This window comes from Talpa occidentalis, unplaced genomic scaffold, assembly GCF_014898055.3.
Source record: "Talpa occidentalis isolate TD23 unplaced genomic scaffold, MPIMG_talOcc4v2.1 talOcc4.14, whole genome shotgun sequence".
Classification (NCBI taxonomy): Eukaryota; Metazoa; Chordata; class Mammalia; order Eulipotyphla; family Talpidae; genus Talpa; species Talpa occidentalis.
In genome coordinates this window covers 21,819,223-21,845,144 of record NW_023601433.1, presented here as the reverse complement: position 1 = coordinate 21,845,144, position 25,922 = coordinate 21,819,223, and the positions used below count along the sequence as shown (strand labels likewise).

Genomic DNA, 25,922 nt, shown 5'->3' with positions numbered 1-25,922 from the left:
CGACGAGTCTGGAGGAACCTGCAATGGCGAGAAACAATGGTCATTCCTGAATGGCAGACTTATGTGTGACTCTAATCTTATTTTTAACTGAATTTTGTATGTTGTCTACAATTAGCACAGTACCTGCTTTTAAAGAGATACTTCCCTAAGGATACTCAGAACCAACTTATTTTCCTAACAGTAACAGGGGCAGACCCTGGGCCTCAGGCCCAGGTCACAGAGAGTTGTATGGAGATGGCTTCCCCACAGCCAGCAGACAGTGTTTTCCAGATAAGGAGGCCTGCAGGGCTGATGGTGCACAGAGACACAGTCAAGAGTGTGCACCCTCAAAAAGGAAGGAGGATGACATGCGCCACCCCCGGGGAGGAACTCTGAAGACACTGCACTAGTGATATAAGCCAGTCACGGAAAGGACAAACACTGTAGGAGCCCATTGGCATGAGGAACCTGGAGAGCTCAAGTCAGGGGCAGAAAGGAGAATGGTGGCTTCCCTGGGCTGGGGTTGGGGAGGAAATGGGGGTTATGTTTAATAGGGACAGAGTTTCAGATCAGGACGATGGAAACTCTGGAAAAGGTGGTGATGAGTATACACAGGTGTGAAGGTTCCTAATGGCACTGATCTGTACACTCAAAAATTGTGAAAATGGCAAAATGTTATGCAGTGTGTATTTTACCACAATATTTTAAAAAAACATACAACACCAGAACCCATTAAATCCCTCAGGAGAAAAGGTCAGCGGAGCATCATTTTTCCCGGTGCCAGGGCAATGCTGAATAAATACACAAGTGGTTCATCTGATCTTTCTTCTCGCAGGTGGGAAGCAGAAAAGTGAAAATGCTTCCTTTAACATCAATGGCAATTCATACCCTGGATTTCAGTTCTATTACACATTTTGTCATTTCCATTTCATTCATCTTTATGTGAACACGAGTAACTTCTTTTTTTGAGAAATCAACTGTCTGAGGTAAGGAAGCAGTGGGTGGGGGAGGGGGTGGAGAAGGAGCCAAGGATGGGACTGACACACCCCCCACCCCAGAGAAGCCAAAACCTGATTAGCACTCTCCTTCCTCAACTCTCTCCCCACTGGGGTCTCTCCTAGGTGTCTCCCCTACAGGAGGTCACTAATGAACAAGAGAACTACACTGAAGTCTCAAAGAGTCAGGAAGAACATGTGCTCTCAAAGGCATGGTCTGAAGGATGACAGCCCCGCCCATAGCCGTCCTCCAGCACACACTGTCCCTCTCCCAGTCCTTCTGTCTCACCAGCCAGACAGAGAGAGGCAGACATGAGAAGGAAAGATGCAAGAGGGAGAAATACCGGGAGAAATGAATTTTTCAAACCCAAGAACTTTTTTCATACCCAGAGGGAAATAAAAAGATGAAATTAATTTCTCTCAAGTATTTTCAAAAATCAAAAACTAACAAATACTCTATTTTGAAAAACACTCTGAAAATCAACACTAAAAAATACACTTCTGACTGGAGTATGATGCAGGAGAGCAGCAGCCATGGACTTTAAACACAAACGCGCTTCCACTGGAGCCCTGGCATTGCTGGGAGGGCACCGGAGGACAGAGATGGGGATCCTGGCGGAGGGGGAGAGTCAGGAGAGGAGGAAAGGCAGAGAGTTAAAGCAACAGAGTCAAACTAAACAAGCATTTAGTCCTCTGGGATCTCAGAGGACTAAATGCTGCCATTGTACACACGAGAAGATGAAACTGCAAATAGTCACCGACTTTTCTAAGGCCAAATAACTGGTGGCCAGATTGAGCCTGATCCCTGCTCTCAGGCCAACGTCCTTGTCCTCAAGCTTTGGCTTCACGAGGACAGCTCTCATATTCCTAGAAATGGGAAAGAAATTGGAAAAGGGACGAGGGGTGCACTATCCTAACATGTTCAAGGACCATGCGGCACCTCTTTCAGAAAGCAGGACCCCAGAAGAACTTATGAATGCTATGTGGCTATCACACTGAGAGCCAGCTGGACATGCCTGGGGGTGGGGCTGAGGCGGGGGATGGGGGTCAGGATTCTCCCTGAGAGCAAGACCATGGCTTCCCCTGCAAGGCACCAGCAGCCTGGGTCAGGTAGGGAAGTGAGCGAACTGTCCCTTTTTCCCTTCAGCCAATATGCTGAGAACTCGTTCACTTCTCAGCTGCATGTAACCGAGGTGAGGTATAGTTCTTAGAAGGGAAATAACAGAACTCACTAGATGAACCCTGAACTTGGGTAATGAGTTTCAGCAGAAGAACTCCAGCCAGCGTGACCTGATCAAGGTCAAAAGCAACCGCCTTCACAACCATGCCTGGTCTCTCCTGGTGACCAAGGGACCCAGGTAATTAAAATTGAAAAATGATGCTGACCAGATCTCTCACCCCAACTTTGTGACTTCCTTTATGGTCTGGGCTTCAACAGAAAGACCTGGTGAGGAAACCACAGGAGAAGGCTGAGGGCTTGGTTTGTGCATGGATTCAGTTGCGGGTGTTCATGCCTGAGTCTCCCTCTCAGCTATGCTCTGGCTCAGGGCAGAACCTGGCTATGCTTCTCAAGCCCCAAATTCACTGCTGATCATGGAAGACTGAGCTCACAACAGAAGATGAAGGCCAGCACTCCAGCCCCCAGGTCTCCCAACGACGACTACCTTTTTGCCCGCACACTTTATAGAAATTTCAGATTCCACCCCAAAGTAGGGTAGGATAGCACAAGAAATTGAGTTATAACTTAGGCTTTTGTGAGATCTCAGAACAGTAGTCTTCAAATTGGGACCACATAAGACAATTTTTTGGGTTACAGACTTTTTCAAGTATTATTCCTAGTTTTTTATCTTAAACTTTAGAACATACCAGCAGATCAGTACGGCAGTATGTGTAAAATGCATGAGTACATTTAACATACATTGGGAGGGTGACCTACATTCAAAACACTTTTGCTCATAGGGTATATGGTCAAAAAGGTGAGAGGCCATTGCCTGGGGCACCGTGCAGGGTCAGCGCTGGTTCCTTCATCTGGCAGTGGGTTTGTGGCCATGCTGAAAGACGCTGGGCGCCTATATTTGGCTTATTCAGCTGAGTGCCACTTCCTCTCACACATCTGTCTACAGCTGCTAATAACACCCAGAACACAGGAAGTTGCTAAGGATCCGAACAACCCACTTATAAGTGCAAAATGCTGGACTGATGATTTCCTGCAGGACACTAAAAGATGGCTGTGTCCATCCTTCTGGAGGAAAATATATTTTTTAATCATGACCAAGTAATTTCAGAGAAGGAAAGTCCTGTGTATGCTAGTGAAGTGAGAAAAAAGAGTTTCCATGTGAAAAAGGAAGTGAAAAGTCCTTTGGAAAAACAAAAGGACAGAGTACGGGCATCAAAAATTGTTAGTGATGACTTAAAAAAGAAGGAAACCAGTACATCCCTACCTCTGAAGATAAAAGAAAACCAACGTACGAAGGCTAAGGATATGAAAGGCAGGGTTAACGCCACGCTGAACTGATTTTAACTGGAGTGTGACTCTTCAGTGTCTCATCTAGCCTAAGCACAGAGGATGGCTTCTCCCTCTCTCGCCATTGACGCCTTAGAATCCACTAGAACACTTGGTTTTTGTAATAGAAGACAACCCACAGGAAGTCTCCCATTAATCCACACAACAGAAGCATATCCTATTATTATAAGGAAATGCTTATTAGCTAACTATTTTGTTCAGATGCTCCCCCTCTGCGTGGATAATGTCTATTTTACATAGGAAGGAGCTGTGGCTCACAGCTTCATGACTCACTCAGGAGTTCGGGGAGAACAGAGAGGGCAGACCCAGTAGTAGATTCATCTAAAGCAGACAGGCACACGTGGTGGTGTCTAGTGCAGCTGAACAGCGGGAGGGCACAAAGGGGGCCTATGCTTCTGTGGCCTACGCTTCTGTCCAGCCTCATAAGAACCAGAAACACATAGACTCTTTGCCATGAAAGACATGACAGCAAAAATGTACTGGATAAAAGGAAAGACCTGCAGTAAACAGGCCTTTGGTGGTGGTGACAGTGAGGTATGCAGGGAGGGCAAACATCCCACAGCTACACGACAGGGCTCAGTCTCTAGTGATAACTAAGCCCCAGTGTGAACTTTACAAGTGTGTCTTATTCCACTCCAGCATGGAAGGAGCTAGGAAGTCATCACTTTATCCGAAGGACAAATGAAAAAGCTAAACAAACTGAGAAATCAATAACTCTTTTTAGATGCCTCAGTTAGAACTGAGGTCACTGGGCAAACTACTGCTTCCCAAAATTGGAGTGGCTGACAGTGAACACAGAAAATCTCAACACAGAGTAGCCAACCTTTACTGCAACTGAATGCTGGGGCTCACTTCAGACAAAAACCTCCAGGGAGGGCCAGGCACAAGGGACTCCCACATTTTGGTGAGGAATCCCTACATTTTACCTCTAGGAGCATGACTAGGTTTCTCACAGTGACTATTAAAGACAGAACCCCTCATAGTCACAGCAGGAGAGGAGAAAAGAAATCATTTTGAAATATGTCAGAGTTTCTGTTCTTAACAAGGCCTTTCCTCAAGAAAAAATTATTTTCCCAAGTCTAACCCGCTGAGGTCTTATCAGAGCCTAACCAGCCTGGAGGAAGGGAAATGACCAACTCCAGACTGACCTATCTTCCACGAGGGAAAGGGAAATAACCATTCTCAGTTAACCCACCAATGTGGGAGAAAAACTACGGCAGATTTGTAGAGTTCATGCCGGGGCTTACTTATCACTGAAGACTGAGCCCCATCATGTAACTATAGGGTGTTTCCCCTCCCCTCATGCCTCGCCATTACCCACCAAAGGCCTGTTTGCTACAGTTCATTCCTTTTATCCAGTACATCATATCTGGCTTTCAAGAAAAAATTATGAGACATACCAAAAGGCAAAAGACAGTTTGAAGAGAGAAAGCAAGCAACAAAACCAGACCTCAGATATGGCTGTTTCAATTACCAGATCAGGAATTTAAAATAATGATGATTAATAATGGAAAAGGTAGACAACATGGAAGAATAAAGGGATAATAAAAGCAGAGAAATGAAAATGCTAAGGAAGAATCATAAAGAAATGCTAGAGATCAAAAACACCATAACAGAAATGAAGAATGGCTTTGATGAACTCATCAGTGGACTGGACACAGCTGAGAAAAGAATGTCTGAGACTGATAATAAAACAACAGAAACTTCCAAAGTGGAAGACAAAGATGAAAAAACAAAAAAAGAACAGAATATCCAAGAAGTGATGGACAACTACAAAGATGTAACATGTTATATATTGTGATGTACAATGGGACCACAAGAAGAAGAAAAGAGAAAGCAATGAAAGTGATATCTGTATTTCATCAAATTAATGTCAGACACCAAACCACAGTTGCATGAAGCTCAGCAAACACTCAGCAGGATAAATATAAAAATAAACCTAACAGCCACCCAGGCTCCAACCTACATCTAGTCATAGCACATTCAAAGTACAAAAAATTAAAGATAAAAGGTAGAGGGGGAAAGAGAGCTTTAGAGAAACAAATTTTGATTTATGGTCAATTTTTCCTCAGAAACCAGGCAAGCAAGAAGACACTGAATGAAATATCTAAAGGACTGAGTGAAAAAGTTGTCAACCTAAGATTCTGTACCCTGTTGCATTAATCCTCAAAAGTGAAAGAGAAATAAAAATTTCTCACATAAAAATTGAGAAGATTTACCTTGCAGGAAAAGTGTAAAGTTTAAAGAAAGTCTTCAGATAGAAGAAAAGTGACACAGGTGAGGAAGATCTCACCTGCATCTCCATGAAGAAAGTACAAGCATCAGAAAAGGATAAATAAGGGTTAAACAGCAACTTTATCTTATACCTAATTGATCTAACAGACAACAATTTATTCAAAATAAAAGTAGCAACAATGTATCAGATTATGTATTTTTATATATAGTATATATATACATATATGCTTATGCATGCCTGTGTATGTGTAAAATGAATGCCAGTGATGATACAAAAGGGGGAGACCCGAGAGGAATTTATGGTATTTTGTTTAAGATATTTCTACCATGAAGCAGGCAGTAGTATTTGAAAGTGGACTAACTGTAAATGTGTATAGCAAACTCTAGGACAACCACTAAAAAAAGAAATGTAGAGTAGCAACCTGCTAAGAAAGGAGAAAGAATGGACCCATAGAAAATGCCCAATTAAAACTACAAAAGGCAGAGAAAAGATTGGAAGATAAAAAATAAGAACAAAGAGTAAAGGTAAGTAATAAAGAACAACAAATATGATAGATATTAATAAAAATATATTAATAATCACTTTGAATGTTGATGGCTTAAATACACAAATTAAAAGACCGAGAATACAGAGCAGACCAAAAAACAAAACTCAATTAACTATATGTTGTCTTCAAGAAACCTGCTTTAAATATAAAGACACAAATAGATTAAAAGGTGAAGAAAGAGAAACCATTCTAATGCAAATCAAGAGACAGCAGTAGCAGCTACATTAATTTGAGAGAGAGCAGACATCAGACCAAGGAGTGTTATCAGGAATAAAGGAGGACAATACATAATGATAAAGGGGTCATTTCTCCAAGAAGACAATTATGATCCTGAATGTTTGTGCCTAACAATAGAGTGTAAAAATGAGGCAAAAACTATAGAAATATAAGGAGAAAATGACGAATCCACTATTATGGTTGTACATTTCAATACAGATCCATCAGGCAGAAAGTCAGAAAGGACACAGCTGAATTCAACAACACAGTTAACTGGACATAATTGATATCTATGGACTATTTCATCCAACAACAGCATAAAATACATTCTTCTCATGCTCACTTGGAATATTCATCCAGTATTATGGACCATAAAACACACCTTAACAAATTTAAAATAACAGAAATCATTCTATGTCTGTTCTCAGACCACAGTGGACTTCAATTGAAAACAAATGACAGAAAGACTGCTGGAAAATCCCAAAATACTTGGAACTAAACAACAAATTTCAACACATGGGCCAAAGAACAAATCTCAAGAGAAATTAAAAATATTGTGAACTAAATGAAAATGAAAATACATCTTATCAAAATCTGTATAATGCTATGAAAGCAATGGTTGGAGGGAAATTTATAGCACTGAAGGCAAATACAGATGGTCCTTCACTTATGATGGTGCACTTAGAATTTTTTTACCTTGGGATACTCATTGAGTAAAAACTATACTTTGAATTTTGATCTTTTCCTGAGCTAGCAATAAATGGCATGATAGAGTCTTATGATGCTAGGCACTGGCAGTGAGCCACAGCTCCCAGTAAACCATGTGATTAAGAGCACAAATAATCAATACTCCACAGTGTGCTACTGTCTACATTTTTGGAAATTGTGTTTTTTGTTTTCACATTGCATCATGTCTGCAAAATTCCCATCTTTGTCTCCTGCTTCTGGTAAGAGGAGAAAGGTAATTACTCTGTGTAACTGTGCAGCACGAAGACAGCAAGCCAGTGATGGCCATCACATGAGTTAGAACTTTTGTAATTGGCAATCTCAATTATCTTAAAGGACAAGTAGTTAATCATCTACAATAATCAGTAGGTTAGATGTATTAAATCCATTTTCGAGATACAGTATTTTCAACTTATAATGGGTTTGTTGGGATATAACCCCATTGAAAAATTGAGGAAGAACTGTATCAGAAAAGAACAAAGATCTAAAATCAATCATCTAAGCTTCCGCCTTAGGAAGCTAAAGGAGAGCAGATTAAATTCAAAGAAAAAGAAATAATAAAAACAAGAGCAAAAATCTATGAAATCAAACAAAGAAAATCAATAGGAAAAAAAAACCCAAACTGGTTAAAATATGAATAAAATTAATAAGCCTTTAGCCAGGCAGAGGAGACACAAATCATGAATATCAAAAATCAAAAAGAAGACATCACTTCAGGTCCCATGGGCATTAAAAGGAGAATAAAAATTAGTATTAATATTTTTATGCCTATAAATTTAATGACCTAAATGAATGGACCAGATTCTTGGAAGATTATCTACCAAATCTCAGACATGAAAAAACAGATGATTTCAACAGACTTATATCTCTTAAAGAAATTGGATCAGTAACTATTAAATTAAAAAACAAAGGAGTGGGCTCAGATGGATTCACTGTTGAACTGGAAATATTTAAGGAAGAAATTCTACTAATTCTCTGCAATTGCTTTCAGAAGACAGAAACAGAGAAAATACTTCCTAACTCATTTTATGAGGCCAACCTTGCCCTAATAACAAAACTAGACAAAGACATTGTAAGAAAACTACATGTCAGCACCTCTCATGAATACATACACAAAAATCCTCAAAAAAAATCAGCAAATTCAGTTATGTGTAAAATGAATTTTATACCATGGCCAAGAAGGATTTATGCCGGGTATGCAAAGACAGTTCAACATATGAAAATCAATTAATATAATCCATCACATTTGAGAGGCTAAAGAAGAGGAGTCCAGCGAGATGGTGGAAGAATACAGAAATCAGGCTCAACAACATCAGCCACCAAAACCGATGCAAAACAAAGTCCAAGACCCTTGAGGGAAAAATGAAAATCCGTGTTCACACAGGAGTGTCAGCCCGACTGAAAGGGTAGGGAAAACTCTAAACTTGGTTTAAAGTAATAACCAGGCAGTACAACCCACAAACTGGGGCTCCTAAGTCCCAACACTGCAGTGAGCAAAGGGGTACAGGAGCTCTTCTTTTTATTATTTCTTTTTCTTTGAATTTAATCTGCTCTCCTTTAGCTTCCTAAGGTGGAAGCTTAGGGTACACTGCAGGAGAGCAACAGAGGTGAGGGCACAGAGAGAGGATGATGGGCGTTAGTCTGAGGCCCCTAACATAGAACAGTTATGGCCTGATTCACCTGGACTTCCTTACAGAAGAGGCTACTACTGAATCTGGGTTGTGATACCGGAAACTCCTGCACCCCCAGCACAGGCTGAGACATCCTGCCACCCCATATCCCAGGAAGAGATACCTAAATCATTTGATCCCTCTCCCACGCAAAGAAAGGAATTTTAAATTCCTGTGTCTTTTTTTAGGGGTAGTCTTTCCAGCTACTCCTCATCAGTACCATCCCCAACCTCTCCAAATGCCTTCTAAAATCCCTTCTCTCCCCCACTCTTGATATGCTCCACATGTCACCCACATCCAGCTCGTACACTGCTGGTGAGCAAGATGACTTCCCGACCACCAGCCACCAACAGGACTGGCCTGGAGTGGGCATCACAGTACCTGGAGGGAGGGTCTCCATGCTTTGTGCTTTCTCGTCCCCATTGCTGTGATGAAGGTCTTTCTTTTTAATTGGATCAATTTCATTCCAGTCCTCCTAGGGGGAACAAAGACACCACATGAGTCGACCAATTCTTAAGCCAACCCTCCATTCATCAATTCAATCAACACTGAGGCATATGTGGCAGTGGGCTCTGGGGACACCCGGTGTGAGAATGAATTTCCATCTTCAGCACCTCCACTGAGGAGTTTCTCAGTGGGTGAAGATGCAAAGGGAGAAAAGTGTGGGGATGCCCTTTACCAAGGAAGGGTTTGCATTTCTTTTTTCATTTTGTATTTGCTTTGCATATCTGTAAAAAGGAAAGAACTCTGGAAACTCCCAGGGCTTTGAAGATCTGTGAGGGTAGTGAAGGGAGATAGGGAAAGTGGATTAAATAAAATAATTCAACAGCAGTTAAATTAAAGCCATTAAAATCAGGATCGCTTTCTAGATATATTAGATGGTTTAAGGACATCCTAGGACCAGGTCCTCCCTAGGGGCCCCTTTGAGTCCTCCTCAGAGGTTGAAAGATGATTGCTTAATGCCACTGAATAAGAGTGGAAGGACAGCTAAGCTTCTGCAAGGGCCCCTCTAAGGGGACTGCCAGTAGAACAGAGCTGTAAATTAAAAGCTTAATGTGAAACCGGAATAAGATATAAGCTCTGGCAGAATTTATTCAACTCATCTGCACAAACAATTTAATCTCTCAACATTAAATCAAATGAAAGAACAATTCCATGACCACAGAGCTAAATATACTTTCAATACTTTCGAATCTGATTTCTATGAGCAAAAAATGACTTCGCTATATGACCAAAATCAGAACTCTCCCATGCTGGTCATCTTCACAGGCTTGCATTGTCCACGGGTTGTTTTCCCGAGCAGATGCTGTTAAAATGATCTGCATAAATAGGGAATTCTCAGGGCCAAATGGTACATTTTCCCCAAATGTGACTTGCTCAGCCCATAATCTGCAGTTTTATTCTGAAGAATTAAAGAGAAACTGTGCCTAAACTTCCTTCCTCTCCAGGCCAGCTTTTCCTCTGGTGGCTTTTGCAGCAAAATGAGACAGCTGGGTATATCCCATCAGGGCCATCGAGACATGACAGGGTAACTTCACAGATGCAGGGGCTGGAAGAGAGACCACCCTGTGCCTGGCAGGTCCCACCCACCATCACCAGGCCTCTCTCAGGCCTCAAGGGCCCCCAGAACCATGACTTTTGAAGATCCTTTCCTCCCACATTGAGACACATGTACTAAAAAGCACCTGTAACCCAATTTAAATATTTTTTGCTACAAATGAAATTTGAAAGCTATCTACAATTTGACTTTTGACATTGTTTGAGAATAAACTTTCAAGTTGCTACTAACAATGATTTCATAGCCATCTTTGCAAATGTGTGAGCGCCTCCATGATACCAAGAAACGTGTAAATTCAGCAAGTAATGAAGTGACTGGCCACAGTATATAGACTTTTCATTAAGCAGTATTAATTTTTATTTTGTAGCTTGCTCATAGCATGTGTGGCAAGCAATTTTTCCCCCACAGGCATCTGGCTTATGACATACCATAAAACCATTTAACATTCTACTTGAATAAAATAAAAAATGAATGATGCCAGCAAGGCCCAATGGCATTAATCTTACTCTGTATGTGCAAAAATCAAGGCATTACCTTGATTAACAGTTACCAAATCAACATTTGCAGGTCAACCATCAATGTTTTCTCAGGAAATATATGTTTCTCCCTACAAACAAGAATGACTAGTCCATATGAAACATTTCTTAACCTTCCCAACCCTTCTCCCCATCAACTCTGCCTACCACATAAGGACCAAGAGAGCCCTACCATACATATAACTGGGTGAAATCATGCTAAACGCTATTTATAAGTGATTAGACACTTTCTCATCCCTGCAACAACATGGTATTTTCTAACTCCTATGTCACAGTAAGAACAAAGAAAACCAGAGAGGTTAAGCAATTTGTACAATTTACACAGCAGATAAAAAGCTTAAGTTGGCCCTTCATTAATCAGGATGGGGCTTGCAACCCAGGGCTCAAGTAACCTGATGATTCTTACCACATCATAAAAATCCAAGAATCCATTACTAGAACCTAGGTTTTTTGTTTTGTTTTGTTTTTAATTACATTTATTATCCAGGTCATTCACAAAGGATTGTTTTGTTCTGGACTCCCAAGGCAAAAAACCTACCAATTATCACGTCACTACCTGCTCCTAAAGTAAAGCAGTGAGGAGGAAGGACCCAGAGATGGCAACAGGTTTCCAATGTGAACACGTCACGGGCAGGAGTGACAGTCCTGGCTAAGAAATATGAGGACACTGTTTGGGCGGGGAAGGGACGGGCTTTGGAAATGCCGAGGTTACTCAGAGACAGCGAGCGGATGTGTCTGGAGTTCTGGAAAGGCACAAGGCCATCGTAACTAGCCGTGAGCATGAGGGACCATCAGGAAGGGCAAGAATCCAGTAAGAACATGGCTCAGGGGCGGAAGGAGGGGCCAACATTGGAGGGGGGCAGGGCGGGAAGAACATGGGCCCAGAACAAGGGCCAGTGACTATGGGGGTCTGAGTAAATTACCTCCTTCTCTAATACTGGGGCACTAGGCCGGATGCCTCGATGTCCCCACTTGCCCTAGCAATCCCATGCAGCTGATATATTCATTCAGCACTTTCTTAGACTTTTAACCAATTTCACAAATGTTTGGTATCCAGAGGCACATCAGGTCCTTTGGGGTGGGCAGGTGGTCTGTGTCCCCACAGTACCAAGTGTGCTGGTGATTTTATGGTAGTTGCTCAGTAATAAATGCAACTTAAAAAAACCCCTCACCCTCCTTACTCATAGTGATTTTACTGGCTTCACCCACACTACAGCGGAAGCTTCTCTTACAACAATCCCCCCATACATTTACATACATTACAAGATTTATTTACACGAGTGGAGGCTCTGTTAAAAATGTAAATGTACTGAATGCAAATGTATGGAGAAGATTCTCCCCAGCACCCACTAGTATCCAGGATATGATACCAACTGATGTTTGCTTTCTCCTAGTTAAGAGAAAATGATGCAATGACAGACCAGTCCTCTTTTTATTAACTGTTAAACTGTACAAAGTATAAACCATTGAGATTAGAAGAGCCATGATACAGTTCGATGCTCAGTCAAAAGTTGCAGGGAATTTGAAGTCCGCAACCCAGTAAGCCTGCTTTTATTTCCCAGGATGCAGGCTCTTCTCTGCTTTGTTTCTCCTGCCCTCAAAAGAGGGATGATGACACTGAATACAGAATGACTAACCCACAGATAGAACATGCTGCAAAGGTAGACAGGGGCGGACTCAGGATTCTGACCGGAAATTGAATTCTGTCAGGGAAATTTAATCAGAAGTCTAGGATTCTCTGGTGACCTCATCAAGACACCGTGACCATTCTGACCACAGTGTTGGATACAGCTGCACACCTGTAGGGTAAGGAAAAAATGTCAGGCTTTTCTAAAAGCCCTCCCACCATCAGGATAGATGATGGATCCTTGCGGTCCTGAATGCATGCCTGATGGCGGGCACCTGGAGTAGGGTGTGGGAATATAGATGGGATTCACCTGGGCTGAGACTGTACTTTTAAGGGCGGCGTCACAGGGACCCCAGCAGAAGCCGAAAGAGAAGCCGAGAAGAAGCCAGGAACAAACGGAAGCCAAGAGAGAAGCAAGAGAAGCAGAAGCTGAGAGAAGGCGAGAGAGCCCAGATGGAGTGAAGACTTGCTAGGGGCTGGGAGGCCTGCCAATCTCCCGGCCCCCCAGCACCCCTGCCTGCCATATGCCTGGTGAACCCCAATAAAAAACCTGCAAAACCACTGAGGACTCCGATTCCTCCTTTACCTGGTCTGCATGGGATCAGAAAACCTGCACTGTGCCCATTCCTGACCCCACAACACCACTTCTGGAAAAACCCGGAGACCCCTGGGCCTTTCCTGGTGGCGCAGGTGGTTGAGCGCCGCGCTGTGAAGCTGTTGGCAGCCTCTGCAGTGATGGTTAGATCCCGGCCGTTGGCGAGGGCCCCACATGGTGCAACAGACCTCTCCTATCTCACCCACTGCTCCCCTCAGCAGTGTATTTCGGTTGTCTGCCTGTTCTGTCTCTGGTGAAGCCTCTCACCCTCCCCCGCATCTATCTGGCCTGTACCCCGGTTCTTATATGAATAAATAAATAAATCTTAAAAAAAAAAAATTGTTTACAAAAAAAAAAAAACCCCCAGAGAGCCTCAACGCTTGAACCCAGAGCTCCAGATAATGCGAACTCTAACTCCTGTCGCCCTATGTACTAACTGACCCAGCTGACTGGTTATTATTAGATATTTGAATCTGGTGCATTTTCAGTGTCTAGAAGCTCAAGACATGCGGTCTGCCCACTCTGTTCTTACAGCTGTGCACGACAGAAGTGGGCTATCACCTGACATCCAAATGAAATTAAATCAGGCCATGAGCGAGATCAGATGGAAATAAGTGACTAATGTCTATTTATCTAGCATAATTAGAGAGCACAGCAGCCAAAATTCATCCTATTTCTAGAAAGATAAAAGAGCAATCATCTTTAATAAAATGACATTATTTTCAGAGACAGAAAATCTAATTGGTTGGTTTATGAATAGTTATGAAAATTAACTAAGTATAAATAAAGGTTTAGTAATTAAAATAATATTCCCATTATGATCTGTTTCAAAACAAGAAAAAATAAAAAGTAGGCTTGGTTTTTACCGGGGACAAAAATCTCGCTCACTGTGGATGACGGATGTGCCAAGACGGGAAGGGTTGGCCCCATGTAAGCTGCTGGCGGGGCCAGGGGTGTGGAGGGATAAAGTGCTGTCAGGGCCGCAGATGCGCTGCAGCTGGCTAGAAATCAGTCTCCTAAGCACCAATCGATCACCATCAACTTGTTAAGAGCACTATTTAGTCCGACCCTTTGTCTCCCAGATGAGGAGAAAGATCCGGAAGGGCTAAGTGACTTATTGGGTCATCAAATGCTATAAAACAAGTTCCCTCAAAACTCAGAAGCTCAATAACAATAAGCATTTATCTCACACAGCTTCTGAAGGTCAAGACCTGGATGGCTCAAGGTCTCTCAGGAGACTACAGTCGGGGCGTCAGTCAGCGTATGATGGGCTGAGTGGCTGCTTCCAAGACTGTTCACTCACATGGCTGTTGGCAGGAGGCCCCGTTCCTTAGCACAAACTGGGGCACAGGGCTCCTTGAGTGTCCTCACAACATGGCTGCTAGTGTGCCCCAAAGTAAGTGATATGAGGAAAAGGTGGGGGACAAGAGATACACAGAGAGAGGACCTCAGTACTCCTTTTATATCCTAGACTTGCAAATGATACACTATCAAACTACCACATGTTATTCATTGCAAGTGAGTCACCATGTCCAAAGGGAGAGGAATTAGACCCCACATTTTGGGGAGAAGACTGTCAAAGAATTGGTGAACACAATCTAAACTCACGACATCGTTCAATACCACAAGACTTGATAGTGGCAGGGATGAGGCCAGACTAAACAGAAGACAGAGCACCGCTATCCCAGTTACTCAGGTGTCCAGGAGTAGTTGAGTCACAAAAGGAGTAGAAACATCACATTGATCTCTTACCCACAGTCCAATATAAACACAATGACCGCCAAGGGTAACATGCTTGAATTATAGAACACCACCAAAATAAACAAGCTTACACACAGGAAACTAGATAATAAAGAAGAATCATGTATTGCTAAATCATCAAAGGCTGCCTTCATAAAATTAAATGGCTAACGTTGTATTTTCTAAAAAAGATAAAAATAACACTCTGGGAGAAAAGAGAAAACAAATAGGTTGTTTTAATCTCCCCTACTGAAATACATTTTGTCACTGCTAAATTACTTCAGCTGACTAGACCATATGCTCCAAGGCAGATGAAGTTACCAAAAATACCATCTGAATGACTACTTGATTCCTTTCTCTTCAATTGTCTACTTTCACTATTATTTAATGACTTCTGCAATTACCAGCACAACTAATCCTCGTGGTGACATCCAAGTTTTGAGGGAAAAAAATCAGGTTGTCAAATATGTTAGAAAATGCAAACATTTCTATTTCTACAGTTTATTTCTCAAGAGCGAACTGACAAATTAAGACACTGAAAACTAACTCAATTGTTGACTTGAAAACAAATTTGTAAGCGTATATACTTAGCTTCCTGCAAAGACCAGGACCTCGCGCAACCCAGGATTCTCACTATAAAGTGATCCACAGAGGAACCTCAAGGTCTACTGTTTCAAATTCTTCAGTTTGGGTGTCCCTCCAAGGGAGGATGGGGGAATAGGTGCCTACCTATCAGGACAAGGTGAAGAACTGTGCTAATACACTGCTCTCTAAATACCCATTTGCAAACTGGCAAGGGTAACTTTAACTCACTGGTAAAGGCTCCCTAGAAAAGAAAGCCAGAGTGCTAGGGAAGGCCCCATGTGGGTTTACTGGGAACCAGGCAGAACATCTCTTAGACCAAAAGGCTGTGTTCTGCAAGCATTGATAACTGCTTTTAAGAAAGAGATGGCTTCTGTTTCTAAATAAAGACTTCCCACTGAAAGCAGTAACTTGGTTTAAGAGGAAGAGCGCTAGCTTCCCTTCTAAACATCATTAGAACTGGAAGGGGACATGACAACACAGAGACCAGAATATGCCCAACTCGATCCCTCACCCACTTCTGAACACACATTCTATGCAGTGGTGGCCATGAGGCCACCTCTGGTTTATCACTTAGGGAGAGCAGGTGGAACAAGCTGGAGGAGTAGAAAAAGCTCAGGGTGAGCTTCCAACAGAAGCCTTCCTGTAGTGTCTAAAACCTTCACTCGAGTGAGAAACCTAAGACGTGTAGGGTTGAAGAATCAAGACCAGGGCAGAACTGCAAGCAAGATGGAATAAGACAAAAGGTCAAGTCGGCTGACTTTCTCCAAGGCCTGGACCTGCCCCAGTCAACTGAGTGACAACCTCTGGGGTTGGGCCCAGGCTTGGGTATTTTCGAGATGTCCCCAGGCAGCGCTAGCCACCGTCAGGGTTGAGGACCACTGGCTTCATCAATGCACTGGAAGTCTTACCTTCATTACTCCAACTTGCTTCATGAACAGACCACTTCATACATAATCACTTGCTCACAAATGAAAAGTATGTTATGATAAAGGTCACCGTGAGCTTCATTTATTTGACTGTGTATCCAGAGAGAAAAGCCAACTGAGGGGGAGCTTGAGCAGCCTGCTTGCTCTCTGGGAGCTGTAACAATCACCTGCACCAATGTTACAATCTACAATAATATTGCTATCAATCCTGTTATTTAGCTTTGCTTACTAAGTGCCTACTGTATCATCCTGCACATGCTCTGTACACAGTCAACTGCCTTCACCTCACCTAAACCTTGTTACATAAGTCCTTGTGTCCACAAACGGCTGAAATGTCCACCAGTGACCCAGCTTGCTCAATGTAGACACTCTAGAAACACAACTATACAAGGCTTGGAAATGTGTCACTGGTTTCTGTCACCTCGGGTAAGTCAGGTGCCTCCCTAAATCTCCAGCTTCCCAATATGCAAATTTAAAAACACCTGCATCTTATCCCCTGAAATGATGTAACAGAAAGGCCTCCAGTAAACCATACGTAAGGCATTATAAAAGTTAGACATTAAGCACTGAGAACACTGAGCTTGCCCTCTCCCAGCTTCAGAGTCCACACTTCAACCATCTTTTTAGTTCCACCATTTGGGACTAACCCCCTCCTTTCTTCCCCCAAATTAGCTCAACCACTGACTTGATAATGCGTATGCATATGTTACCTGTGTGGTCTTCCTCCCCCTAATCCATCACTCCAGTCTCATTATGAGAAAAACATCAGACAAACCCCAAGTGAGACACATGCTACAATATGCCCAGGACTCCTCCAAAGCGTCAAGGTTGTCCGAAACAAGGAAGGCTGAGAAAGCCACAGCCAAGAGGAGGTGCAAGAAACATAAGGACTCCATGCGGCGTGGCATCGGGATAGGACGCTGCAGAGAGAAAGGACATTGCGGGAGAACTCAGGAAACCTGAATAAAGTAAGAGTTTTACTTAATAAAAATGTATCCATATTGGTTCTTCAATTTTAACATCTGCATCGTGCTAATTTCAAATGTTAACAAGGAAACTGGGTATTTGGGAACTCTCTGTATTGTGTCCTTACTTTTTTTTCTAAAATGCTTCCAAAAATAAAATTTTCAGAAAACTGAAAGAAAATGTATGCCTAGACCTGATTTAGATAAAAGAAAAAAAAATTCTATTAAACACTTCTGGGCAAATATCTACGAACTAGGTATTTTGTAGGGTGTCTGTCAACTTTTCAAGTCACTGAAAGTCTTCTCCACTCCCTTTCCCTTTAGGGAACTAAAGGGTGAGTCTCTTGATAAATGCTGATTTTAAAACCAATTTTACAATGAGGCACAGTGCCCAGGAGCAATCTATTTCACATTGCAATCCACTTTTCAAGAGCAATCAATCCACCCTAAGCCCCCTGCTCACAGTGGATGACCAAAGCAGTGGGTGGCCCAGAGCAGGGAAGCGGAAGGCAGGCTGCTAACAAGCAACTTTTCCTTATTCCTGGTTCTAAGTAAGAGTTTATGAAGCACGACAGCTCTGGGGCCAAGTCATACACATCCTCAAAGGCAGGAGCAGTGGATTCTTTAACGCAGCAGAGACATGAGAAGACAGAATTAGACTCATTAAATTAGCTGAGCACCTGCCATTTTGAGGAGCCATTTATGACTTCATTTTTTAACTCTTACTCTGATTCCACCTTTTTCTTTCTATAAACACAGAAATAGCTTCTCCTATTAGGGAGTCTCAAGCCAAGCCCTCACTTTAAAAAAATACTTTAATTTTCATTCATTCAATGGAGGTAACATTAATTCACAACACTGTGCAGGTTCCAGGAGTACATTTCCTTACACCCACCACCAAATGTCTAGTCACCATCCACCACCAACCAATTCATCTCTTCTGCTCATTCCATCTTCCCCTCTCCCCCTCCAGTAGCCACCATTCTGTTGTCAGCATCTAAGAGTTTGTTTGCTTTTGTTTTCTTTATAGTCCACAAGTGAGTGAAACCATATGGCATTTGTCTTTCTCCTTCTGACTTATTTAACTTAGCATAATCCACTTAAAGTCCATCGTGCTACTGAAAATGGCAAGATTCATCCATTTTTATGGCCAAGTAGTATTCTATTGTGTTTCTATACCACATCTTCTTTATCCCATAATGTGTCACTGGGCACTTGGGTTGTTTCTATATCTTGTTTATTGTGATAGTGCTGCGATGAACATAGGGTGCATGTATCTTTCAAATTAATAGTTTCATATTCTTCTGGGAAATACTCAGAAGTAGGATCACTGGATCATATGATAGTTTTAGTTCTAATTTTTTGAGAACTCTCCATACTGTTTTCCATAATCACTGCACCAATTTACACTCCCACCAAAACTAAGAAGCTCTGAACAACAAAACACACCATGGTTAAAAGAAAAGGCTTGCCTATGAATGGGGGAGATATTTGCAAACCAAATATCAGATACAGGTTTTGTTTTGTTTTCTGAAGTTCCAACAAAGGAGTATCAATAAATGGGAACTACTGGGCATTCATTTTTATTATTTTAAAATGTGTACGTTCTCATTAACATTCTCTTTATGTAGGGCTCAATGGCTACCTGCCATGTGCATGGAGCCAAAACATCTAGAATGTTGTCCTAATCCACTCTTTTCATAAGGTCTTTCTTTTATGACTTACAAATTCTTCTTTCACAAAGGATTTGTGGAAACACTATCATGCGCCACTAGCCCACTTCATAGAGAAGTACACACCTGGGGAAAGATGGGAGATGCAGCATCACTGGACCTCAGCCTCTAGTCAACCTGTTCAAACTTCTTTGAAAGTTATTTCACATCACAAAAAGTGAGGGGAACATTCATGTCATCCCCTCATCCGAATGACATGCAGTATCATCGACTGCCATGTCCCCCATCGCTGGCTGCCACAGGGGACACTCCTCTCTTGTATTCTGCCCTGGGGCAGGATGGACAGGCTCAGTCAGGGACAATTTACTCGATCCGATCCCTTACCTCTGGCACCTTTATTTACAAGCCCATTTTCTGCTCTCAATAGCTAGGACACATTCCACATTATTCCAGTGTGTGGTGTTACACCGTGGGCTACAGATGTCCCATTATCTGCTTTAAAAGCAAAAGGATAAAGTGTAAATGAGTTCAACAGCATTGGAAAGCAATTTGGCATCACATGTCAAATGCTAGAAAGACACTTACAACCTTTAAGCTGAGAAATCTCACTTCTGTGAATTTATCCTAATGAACTACCCCCCCAAAGAAAGAACCAATTCCATGCATGAATGTTACAGCATTGTTTATAAGAAAAAAAAAGAAACTTAAAATATTCACCAAAAATATGTTGATTAAATTATGTTACGGCCCCTTAAAAGTATATTATGCAACCATTAAGAATTATAATTATGAAGATCACATAGTCATAAGCAAAATGCTTATACTATGTTAAATGAAGAAGCAGGAGACAAAATTTTATGTACACAATGAAACAACTATATAAAAATGTTTCCATATGGATCAGCTTGGGCTGAAATGCATTAAAATAAAAATGAGTTTGAGCAGAGAAGGATGAGTGTTGTCTCCACATCTCAAACTTTCTGTCACATTTTCAAATTACCTTCATGAATAATATATTTTAACAGATATGTTTAGGTTGGAACTGCAAACCCATACAATATTTCATATCACCAAGGCATCAGGGCAGTCAGCATATATTTGGCTTGAGACTACAAATGCTTCTTAAGCAGCCGTGAGACCCACAGTTGAACAGGAGTTGTTTTTAGAAACTGGTGTGAACCTGGCCTCTGCCTTTAGGTGTGAGGTCAAGACACTATTCAGGAAGATCTCTACTTCCAAGAACTAGAGAAAGGGCCCAGAAAGGTTCTGCTGTCCTGGGCAGGGTTTGGCACTGCCAGATTCAGCTTGACAGGGCTGTTCAAGGGTCTGCTCTTCTGTGTCCATCCCTTTCCCTACTGTATTTGCCAAGAAATTGGTCAACAAAATACCAAACTGATCTCATGTGATTATAGTCATTGTTGGCACAGACCTTTTAAACTGAGGGGGATCGTGGACCGTGTCACCGAGGTCACAGGCAACTACATGAACAAGGTGAGGAGTCAGAGGCCGTCTCTGCTGACTGCCCGGCTCCCCCAGCCAGGCCCTGGGAGGGTGGAAGCAGCAACAACAGTGATGCCACCTTCAGAGAACTGATATTTCCTGAGAACTTTCTATGTGCCAGGAGTTGTAAGAGAGGTGAATGTATGCCCTTTCAGTCAGTCTTCACAGTATCCTACAGTGTCATGTTAATGTCCCCCATTTAAAAGATGAGGAAAAGATAAAATCAAGGGTGCAGAGTAAGAGGCAGCACATCCAATGTCACCCTGGGTGTGACTGGCTCCGAGTCTACACCTTGCCCACAACACCAGGCCAGTTCTGGGGTATGCTGACGGACACAGTGCCCATCAGTGCCTGGCAGGAAGTCAAAATAACTAAATCCAGTGCACCCGCATGCTGCTGGGTGCTGCTGGGTTGGACAGTCACAGGGCACTGTTCATCCTTCCTCTTCTCTTATTCCACTTCAGAAGATTATAATCTTATACTAATATTTGTTTCCAAAGGTTGCTCTTCCTGCCCACACACTTTATCTCCTTTAATCATAATGGGAAATTTGGGGAGAAGGTGATTTGCTGACAGGAACTCATGTTTCACAAACCCAAGTTCCTGCTGCAGAGTTCACAGCAATAGAAATCATATTTTCTACCCATAGTGATGCTGTAAGATTTAAATGAGACAACATGTATGATGATGATGACAGCAACATCAGACATTTATATTAGGTTCTTACTAGAAAGCAGTTCTAAGAGGGGGATTATAGCAATACAGGACCACATCAAGAAACAAGAAAGAGCTCAAATAAACAACCTTACCTCTCAGCTTAAGGAACTAGAAAAATACAAGCAGAACCCAAAGCCAGCAGAAGGGAGGAAATAATAAAAATCAAAGCAGAAATGAGTGAAATAGAAATAAAAAGATAGCCCAAAAGATCAATGAAATCAAAAGCTGGTTCTTTGGGAAAAAATAAACAAAATAGACAAACCTCCAGCTAGGTTCACAAAGGGGAAAAACTCTAACAAATAGAATCAGAAATGACAGAGGAGAAATTACAACAGACATCTCATAAACAGAGGGGATCATAAGAGATTACTATGAAAATCTGTATGTCAGCAAGCTGAGTAACCTAGAAGAAATGAACAAATTCTTTAAAATATACAAACATCCAAGACTGAATCAAGAAGAAATGGAAAACCTGAACAGAACAGTTGGAAGCAAGGAAATAGTAATCAAAAGTCCTCGCCGCCATAAAAAGCTCAGCACTATTTCACTACTGATTTCTACCAAACCTTCAAAGACAAACTAATACTTATCCTTCTCAAGATCTTCCAAACAACTGAAAGAAATAATGCTTCCAAACACATTTTATGACACCAACTCTATTCTGCTACCAAAAGTAAAGAGTTCACACAAAAAAGGAAACTACAGATGAATATCCCTGATAAACACAGATGCCAAAATCTTAGCAAACCAAAGTCAACAATGCATTAAAAAGATCATACACCATAACCAAATGGGATTGGTTCCTTGGGTACAGGGCTAATTCAACATCCAAAAATCAATCAATATAATTCACCACATCAACAAAAGGAAAGATAAAAATCATATGATCCTATCAATAGATGCAGAAAAAGCGTATGATCAGACTCAATATCCATTTATAATAAAAACCCTAAAAGAATGGGGATAGGACATAGTTCAACATAATTAAGGTCATATATAATAAACCCACAGCTAGCATCATATTCAATTGTGAAAACTGAAACTTTTTCCTCTAAGATCAGCTACAAAACAAAGGATGTCCACATTCACCACTACTATTCAACCTAGTACTAGAAGTCCTAGATATAATAATCAGGTAGGAGAAACATATAAAAGTAATCCAAACTGGGAAAGAAGTAAAATTATCACTATTTGCAGATGACATGATAACATACATTGAAAACCCTAAATATTCCACTAAAAACTAACTGAAATAACAAACCATCACAGTAAAGTGGCAGGTTACAAAATCAATTTACAAAAAATTAATTGCACTCTTACATGCAAAAAAAAAAAAGAGTTAGAAGAGAAAGGAATCAAGAAAGCAAACCCATTTACAATCACATCAAAATAATTAGATACCTACGAGTAAACTTAACTAAGGAAGTAAAGGATTTGTACAATGCACACTCTAAGACATTGTTAAAGGAAATAGAAGACAGCACAAAGAAATGGAAAAATATTCCCTGCTCATAGAATGAAAGAATTAACTTTGTTAAAATGGCCATCCTACCCAAAGAAATATACAGATTGTGATTCCTATCAAAGTTTTAATGAATTCTTCAAATTAACAAAAGAAATATTAACGAAATTCTTAAGGAACCACAGACCCCAAACAGCCAAAGCAATTATGACAAAAAAAGAACATATCCTACTCTCAGGCTTGAACTATCTACAAAGTTGTGGTAATCAAAACAGTATGGTACTGGTATAAAAACAGACACAGAGAAGAAGGAAATAGAAATGAGGGTTCAGAAATAAACCCACACTGACATGGAGTTAATCTATGACAAATGAGTCAAGAGCTGTGGTGCCCCAGACAACAGCCAGCCATACTGTGGGATATGTGAGTGAGGACACTTTCACCCAGTCAATCCAGCTATCATTTCACCGCAGGGACACATGTGATCCCTGGGGAGAGCAGCAGAAGGCCTCCCCAACCAACCCACATGGTTGTGAGAAGTCACAGATTATTCTTGTTTTAGGTCATTTCATTGAGAATAGTCAGCTAGGCAGCAACTGAGACAAGGATATGGATGAAATAACATAGGAAGTCCTCCACACAGCTTTACAACAAACAGGAAGCCAATTTTACAGGGCTATTGCCCATAAAAATCTTGGGGCTATGACATTAAAGGGCATTTCTACCAAAAGATTTGGCATGGAGTAAAAGCGAGTGCTATTAATACATTTTGAACCAACAGCCCCCAATTTGAATATTACATCCCTTTTAATAAATAAACAAGAAAAGATCTGGGAAAATCTATTAACAGCACCACTAAAAGAGCTTTGGAGCTTTAGAAGCCACTAATGAAAATGACCAATTTATTCACTTGTTTTTTTGACTCTTTATTATATGCCAGATCTTTGCTAGGAGGTAGAGATGAAGAGATCATTGTTCACGGTCAGGTTCTGTCCTCAGGAGTCTCAGGGATGAGCACAAGGTGTGGGATGTGACCCCAAACTGGCCTATAGCTTCCTGTCTATAGAGTGGGGATCATGATTAATGGTCACAGAGAGCATCTCTGTAGGCTCTCAGCACTATGCCTGGCACAGTCTACATGTTCAATAATCTTAGAATTGTTACTGATACTATCAATAGTATAAAGTCTTGGTGGTATGTTTTGCTGGAATGTGGGCAATGATTCAGAGAAGTCTTTATAGGGAGGAAATAAGAAGCAACTAAGAGATGACAGTGGTCAATTCTGGAAAAGAGAGATCAGGGTCTGATGAGTGAGCAGACTTAGGACATGGGCTCAGGAACTGGGGAGGAAGCACTGGGCAGGTGGCTGCTGGATTGGGAACACATTCTACAGGCTGTGACTGTGGCCTCTTCCTGGGCCGTCCAAAACTCTCAGTAGTCATTCTGGTCAAAAGTCAGGAATCAAGGGCATGCCGGCCAGTCTTCCAGAGACAGCAAATAGGGTTAGGCCAACAGTCTGAGGTGACAGTTCCCCAGGATTCTAGGGAGGCATCATGACCCAACAAATCCCTGGAGAAAAAAGGGCCCCAGGAAGAGGAGGACTTCCATTCACCAGGCTCTGCTCCACAATCTTCACTCCGGTTCCAGAGTGCAGACCACCCGGTCAGAACCAAGGCGGCCAGTGGCACCCTGAGCCACTACATATCCTAAGGATCCGCCACAGACTCTGTACAGGGTCTTCATTCTGGTTGGTGGCTGGGAGTTCTAAGATACCATCCCTTTTCTGCTGAGAAAAATCTGGCCCATCTGGTCCCAGGCTAGTTTTAATATTTTAAGTGCTTTCTGCATACTGTTCTGAAATGCAAAGGCTGGGGTTCAAATAAACAAGGTAACTGGGTAAAATTCCCTGAATGACCCTGTCAGCCTTTCCTGAGACCCTTCTAATATAAACTCAAGGGTGCACTAAAGATTTTGGGAGAAAAAGCTACAGAAGCATTTGGCCTCCTGTGCAGACATAAGAAGTCACATGGGATAAGCATTTTTTTAATGGAGAAAGGAGCAACCAGAAGAGAAGACAGGTCTCTGCATAAACAAAATGTCACATAGGTAGCAAAGAACTGCAGCCAACAGGACAGGGTCAATGAGGCTATTCTCAGGGATGGGTAAATGCAGAGAAATGTTTACAGATTACAGGTTAAGAGTGTGCTTTTTGTAAAGCTGTTTCAACCACTCCTCTTTGTCTCGTCTAAAAGCAGTGTCAATAGTGCTGCTATAAACACTGGGGTGCAGGTGCCCTTTGGAATTACTGTTTCTGTGTCATTTGGGTAAATACCTAGGAGTGGGATTACTGGATCATATGGAAGCTCTATGTTTAGTAGTTCAAGAAATCTCCACACAGCTCTCCATAGTGGTTGGACCAGTTTGCACTCCCACCAGCAGTGCAGGAGACTTCCTTTTTCTCCACACCCTCGCCAACATTTGTTGTTGCTAGTTTTTTTAAAAAGTGCCATTCTCAGTGGTGTGAGATGGTATCTCATGGTAGTTTTGATTTGCATTTCCCTGATTACAAGTGATGTTGAACATTTTTTCATATGCCTGTTGGCCATTTGCATTTCCTCTTCAGAGAAGTTTCTTTTTAGCTCCTCTGCCCCTTTTTTGACTGGATTATTTTCTTTGTTTTTGTTGAGTCTCATCAGCTCTTTGTAGATTTTTGTGATCAGTCCTTTATCATTAGTGCTGTGTGCGAAAATTTTCTCCCAGTCGGTGGGGTTTCTCTTTGTTTTTGTTATTGTCTCCTTTGCTGTGCAGAAGCTCTTTAATTTGATGTAGTCCCAGCTGTTGATCTTTGCCTTCACTATCACTGCTTTGGGTGATGTGTCTGTAAAGATGTTTTTGAGGTCCATGTCATGCAGTGTTTCGCCTATATTTTCTTCTATGTATTTTATGGTTTCAGGTCTTAAAGCAACCCAAATGCCCAAAAATAGATGACTGGATCAAGAAGATGTGGTACATATACACAGTGGAATATTACTCAGCAATCAAAAAAGATAAACACATGCAGTTTGCAGCAACATGGATGGAGCTAGAAGGGATCATGCTCAGCGAAATAAGTCAGAAAGAAAAAGAAAAAGACCGGATGGTCTCA

At 41.7% G+C, this 25,922-nt stretch overlaps 1 protein-coding gene across 1 annotated transcript in view; it reads right to left on the bottom strand.

Moving 5' to 3' along the window:
- The window catches only part of GALNT2 (polypeptide N-acetylgalactosaminyltransferase 2), a 181,708-nt gene that overhangs the window by 77,232 nt on the left and 78,554 nt on the right, over positions 1–25,922 (bottom strand). The window contains exon 2 of the mRNA XM_037510181.2: positions 9,275–9,368. Within this exon, the coding sequence (XP_037366078.2) occupies positions 9,275–9,368 (94 nt within the window). The remainder of the gene's footprint in view (positions 1–9,274; positions 9,369–25,922) is intronic.